The 5,995-nt window shown below is 31.3% G+C and overlaps 1 protein-coding gene across 1 annotated transcript; it reads right to left on the bottom strand.

The window, feature by feature from the left end:
- Positions 1–1,263: 1,263 nt before the first annotated feature.
- LOC142611613 (isoflavone reductase homolog) lies at positions 1,264–5,995 on the bottom strand. The gene is made up of 4 exons (XM_075783701.1): positions 5,609–5,995; positions 2,145–2,385; positions 1,825–2,028; positions 1,264–1,728 (listed from the first exon to the last, which is right to left on the bottom strand). The coding sequence occupies exons 1-4, from the start codon at positions 5,936–5,938 to the stop codon at positions 1,565–1,567; spliced, it is 939 nt and encodes a 312-aa protein (XP_075639816.1). The 5' UTR covers positions 5,939–5,995; the 3' UTR covers positions 1,264–1,564.

Raw genomic sequence — 5,995 nt, forward strand, 5'->3', positions numbered from 1 at the left:
CATAGTAGTGAGTGATGTAAACCATCCGATTGTTGGAATTTTATTTAAAAAGTAATTCAAGAGAAACAAATATAATACATCTATCAATTAACAATTATATCATGTGCATGTGTAATAAAAATCAACAATAAGATGTTAGAAATTTCTTACTAAATTATATTATTCAAGTACCTCACAAGTAATCAAAATGCTCTCCCAACTGGTCAGAATTAACAAGAGCTTTCTCCTCTTGATAATATTTATAATATTCAAAAAGGACATAACTAGCCATAAAATCCTTTATATCATTATAACAATTCATGTAACAGATATGTTACATTTTTAATAAACAACTTTATTAATTAGATTCATTAATGAAGAGGTTACATAAAACACCAATTCTTAAATTTACATGATTCAAAGTTTGCTAAGATATCATCACCATAAAAGTTAGGTGATTTTCCGTAAATGCCCAAAAATGATGTAGTTTTGGTTTTTTTTTAAAAAAATAAATTCATAAAATTAAAGGCACATTAATTCAACTCTCGAAATTTCAAATGCATACTTTGCATCCCTTGGAAATAGTGAAAGGGATGTTGGTTTACTTACAATGGCAAAATTTTTATAGTTTTATTGTAGAAATTTAGGTTTTAGACCAATGCTCTGAGCCTTTTATCCCCCCCAGAGGATATAGAGATGTTTCAATCTAAACTAATTGATGATCTCAAAATTTATATTAAATGCTCAATTTCTTTGAATCTTGTTGCTTTGTGGTCAAACTAGAAAACTTTAAGCTAGTTGCTATTTGATTCAATGTAGTCATTAACTTTGGATGGTTAACATCATATTATTTTTACATGGTTTAGTATTTAGAATGATTTTTGCAAGATTATTTGGTTTGATTTAAAAAATAAATAATAATAATAATAATAATAATAATAATAATAATAATAATAATAATCATAAAGTCTAATAAATGGGTCAAGTCATGAATCAAATGAGTTGACCCAACTCGACCAAAAAATATGGTCAAGTATGGGTCAATTGGTTTTTACTTCAGGTAAAAAATTTACAGGTTCGGATTGAATATTTATATTTACTTATGATGATTGTATATAAATCAACATGAAATTTAGTTATTAAATAATAAAATATTTCACAAATTGGTTTTTGTGTTCTACTTATATATATTATTAGACAGTAGTTTTGTGGATGTAATTGTTTTGTTCAATTAGTAAAAATTTATTTATGTTATAACAACCTTAGAGGGAAAGGGAACAAACGCATATCGAATAAGAAAACCACAAAAAAGAAACGAGAAATACAACCGCCACAACAAACAGAAGGCGGCTGAGCCGAAAAAAGGCTAGCCACAAAAAAAGAAAGAAGCAATCTTGTAACTGGAGAAGCTGCATAGCAAATAAAGCTTTGATGGATGGAGGGGTTGACTAAGTTCAAAACGCCATCTTTAGACAAAAGTCTAATTAATATTGGGTAACCGATGGATCGGAAGGACCTTGTTTCACACACCGAAACAACTGGAAGCTAGCTAGCGAGCGAGACATCACATGGACATGGTGTGTACTTATAGATAGATCTTTAGGTATTCATCCATGCGTGTATATTTCACATCTGGATAGAGCTCTGAAGCTTCTTCACCCTCTTCCCCTATTTTAAAGTTTGTCAAACAACCTTCATAGAAAAAGTGATAGAAATGCCCAACTCCTACCTGGCTAGCAAAGTCCAGTCCTGCATATGTATAGGAAAATAAATATTTAGTGTTGGACAAGTAAACTAAAAGGCATATAAGGAAGGGGTTCAGAGAAAATTCTTGGTTTTTATTACCTTTCATGGAGGCGAGAAAGTCTTCTTGTGAAAGACTAATCTTTTGCAGTTCCTTCCCAAGAAGTTTCTCCCACTTCTCAACTAATTCCCTTTGGGAAAGAATGTTTTCAGGAGGCCGAATGTTCAGTGTTTTGTTTAATGTTCGAGGATCATCTATTGTTTTAATTGTGTATAATGCGATGTCGTCTTCATCCATGTAAACCACTGCAGCAAAAATACACCACATTTTGTTTTAGTCCAAAATATCATTAACAGTGTAATTATGTAAATTATTGCATTTTGGCCTTAATTTCTTTTCTATCGAGAGAGAGAGAGAGCACCTTTGATGTTGCCATCGCCATAGATGGTGACTTTATCCCTTGGAGGCAAGAGTGTTTCCATTTGAGAAAGGTTGGCAGCAAAGTAACCAGCAAAGCAATTAGCAGTTACATAAGTGAAGGGGATTTTAGCATCCTCTATTGCTCTTCTCACTCTCATTTTCTCATCAAATGACACTCTTCCAGGTTCAAGAGCATGTCCCATTCGTGAATGGTCCGTACCAAACTCAGATGGTATGAAACGCTACAAAATTTGTTGCAAAATGTTACTACTATATATCAAGCAGCGGCGAGTATACTTGCCATATCAAATGAAAGAAAGAGATCGGTTTTATTTTAATAAACAATTTTAAGAATCTTTTTATGGAAAAATGAAAAAAATGACTAACTTTTTTGACTTTTTTTTTTTTTTTTTTTTTTCAATTTCTCATAGAGTTTCTTAAATGAATGATTAATGTATGTTCTAACTGGACTCATACGTATTTTGAGAAACAAACACACACACACACACACACACACAAAGGAAATAGAATAAGGCTTTGTTTTTTTTTTTTTTTGTTTTTTTTTTTTAGAAACAAAAAGTTAAGAATAAGGCTTTAATGCAACAACACATTACAAACCCCACTCAAAATTTGTGATAGATTTTAAGGAAAGATATATAGCTAATTATATTACTTATAACAAGCACAGACTATAACTTAGAATAACTAGTAACATGCCAAGCACATAGAATGACTTAATTAGGATAACTAATGGTTTGCTTGGATGGATGGGGGAATGAGGGAGAGTGAAAGGGAGTAGAGTAGAGTTGGCTGAAAATAAGCTAATTTTGTGCTAAATCCACTCTACTCTACTCTACTCTACTCCTCATTCCTCCCCCTCAATCCAAATGGACCATATGTGTCTGTTTGACATCAGCTTAAAAGTTCAGTTTTTAGTTTTTATGTACTGCTTTTTAAAAGCTCAATTTTTATCGCATTTTCTCATTTTTTCAAATTTTTTCAAGGTACAAGTATACTTTTAATGCACTTTCATTAAAAAGGTTTTAGCAAAAAGTTAGATAAGCAGTTCCCAAACAGATACTGAATCTAGCATGCCAAGCACATAGCAATGTCTACAACATATATAGTGCACTCGTGACCAAGCACTATGCCATCACAAATTATAAGTAATTATATTTATATTTTACTTTTTTAAGGAAAAAGAAAATTTTATATTTTATTTTAGCTTAAGATAACTGTTCAACCATCTCATATATTTTAGAACAATACTAATGATTTTCTTTCTTTTTTTTTTTTTTTTTTGAGAAACAAACACACACACACACACACAAGGGAGAGGGAAAGAGATTCTAACACAAAGGCACACCACAACATACTCAAAAGCCACGGTAACTTTAAGGGAAGGTGAGGCAAGTTATACTACACACAACACACTCTCTTAAGTAATGTGGGATAATTACCCTGTTTTTTTTAGAAACAAACACACACACACCAAGAACTCCGCTGCAAACCTTACCAAACATTGCCTCGTTTTATTTCAGTAATCATATCTTTGATTATGTGGATTTCATTATATGAGTGGGTTTTGTATAAAAGTGTACTATGTCCCTCATCTTTATTGCATGTTTCATGGTTATATACTTTTCCTTTCTTATATTGTCATTATATCATCACATCCATAAGTTAATTTCTTTAACACTACTCAACTGAGTTGCACCATCAGTTGTTGAGTGATATCCTAGCATTTTGACACTTTTATCGTGTTGTCCTTTTGAGTTTGTGGTTGAGTTTTTTGCATAAATAAAAAAAGTAATGTCGTTTAGTTGGCAATAATTATTCCGTAGGGTCTCCTAATTGCGTGTATTAGTTTAAGAGTCTTAGTGAGTGTTTGGATTTAGCTGAAACACTCACTTACGTCTACGTCAAGCATTTTTTGTAAGTCCCACGCACTGTTCATATATAGGACCCGCAAACTACTTTTTTTTTTTTTTTTTTTTTTTTTTTAACTTTAAAACTGTGTCCCACAGTACTATTCACACATTTAAAAATTATTTTGCTATAGTGTTTTCAGTAATAAGCGGTATCCAAACATACCTGTAATTTAAGAAGGAAAAAGTCAAAAAACCATTTGATAACAAACGTCTTAGCTAAGTGGAATTAATGGTATCGGCTCAACTCTCATGTCAAATGATGAATAGATTAGGTCAAGAGTTTTGCAGCTCAATTAGTTAGTACTTCTTGATATTTTCAATAGAAATGTTCAAGACATGTTCAAATTACCCGCCGTCAACTATTGAGTAATTAAAAAAATGGTGAATTAATGATCATATATGCCTCAAGTTTGCCTTTGGCGAAAAAGGAATAAACAAAACTGATTTCAACTTGCATCAAAGTTTTTTTTGATAGATAACTTGCATCAAATTGACTTTGACTTCTAATTTTGTGCAGTAATTTGACTGAACCATTAACAAGTATTTTGGAGTAATAATAAGTATTAACCATTATTATGAAAAAACGTTGAGTTTAAGCATGAAAACTTATGTCAAGAATTTTGTAAGTCAATTAATTGGCACTTCCTGATATTTCTAAAACATTTAGGTTTCAAATTTTCTATCTTCTATTGTAACTATCTAATTATAAAAAAATATTTTTTATAAAAAAAAAACACCAAAAAAACTGAATTTAATTCTGTGTTTGGTGAAGTTTATTTGTTATTAACATATTTTTTCAAAAGGTGAAATAGAAGTAGTTTCAAGCAAATTAGTTTAATTTTTTGCAAAAAGCTTGTAGCTTAATTGACAATTTATAGTGTTTTAAATCACCCCACTTTTAACTATTGAATTAAAAATATTAATAAATAAAATAAAGTTTATTTTTCCCCCCAAATAAACTAACTTATTTTCTAATCAATTTTTGTCTAATAAATAAGCTTACCAGTCACACATTTTGATTATATCGTATCAGCCAGCAAAACATCTTCAATTTAAAGTAAATTTTTTTTTTTAAAAAAGTCTTTAACCATAATGGCAAAGACAAGGTTATTCAACGATGAGAAAGGAATCGTGGATCCATCAGTTGAAGAAATTATTTTATGAACACTTTCTCTTCATCAGATGCGCTGATGGAATGCACCAAACCCCATCATATGTGCCCATCATATGTGCGTATGATATATGGAGGAGCCGCCCATTAAAAACGAAAAATAAAAAATTTACTTTGAATTATTCTAGACCACAACCTTTTATCACACAATTTTTGACAAATTATTTTATATAGTAAATTGTGACGGCTTACTCATTTTTAACCACTACTGACAATTAGTCATATATAATATTTGTAAAAATAGCTGTGGAATAGATTGTGGTCGTATACAATAAATACAAACCAGTTGAACTACAGTTAATTTTGTTTTCATTTAACAGAAAGAAAGAAAAGAGAGTTAAAACGAAAATCGAAAAAGGATACCTTAATGTTTCCTGCTTCTTTGATGGCATCAACAAGCTTGAGCTGCAACAAAATGTTGTGAGACCGAAAATGAACACCAGACACGGTGCAAATGACAACATCAACTTGCTTCACAGCATCAACAAGGCTCTGGTGATCGGAAAATGAGCCTTGAATGAGTCTGGCACCTTGCTTCTTGAATGATAAAAGCATTTGTATCTTGTCAATGTCAAGACCCATCTCTCGGCGTTGAAGAACATAGGTTATATGGCCCTGTGCTAGGCTTGCCTTCACAATCCTCTTCCCTATGTACCCAGTACCACCTACAACAAGAACCTTGCTCTTTGCCATATATATAATCACTCTTATTGTTGGTCTCACAAGTCCAGAAAAACACGCATATTATTC

The sequence above is a fragment of the Castanea sativa genome, chromosome 10 (assembly GCF_040712315.1).
Source record: "Castanea sativa cultivar Marrone di Chiusa Pesio chromosome 10, ASM4071231v1".
Lineage (NCBI taxonomy): Eukaryota > Viridiplantae > Streptophyta > Magnoliopsida > Fagales > Fagaceae > Castanea > Castanea sativa.

What these genes read in the sequence shown, in the direction of transcription:
- LOC142611613 (XM_075783701.1), bottom strand. Translation starts at nt 5,938, where the DNA reads ATGGCAAAGAGCAAGGTTCTTGTTGTAGGTGGTACTGGGTACATAGGG. An exon ending in AAGAAGCAGGAAACATTAAG is followed by an intron (nt 2,386 to 5,608) that starts GTATCCTTTTTC and finishes CAAATTTTGTAG; the next exon opens with CGTTTCATACCATCTGAGTT. An exon ending in TGGCGATGGCAACATCAAAG is followed by an intron (nt 2,029 to 2,144) that starts GTGCTCTCTCTC and finishes TTTTTGCTGCAG; the next exon opens with TGGTTTACATGGATGAAGAC.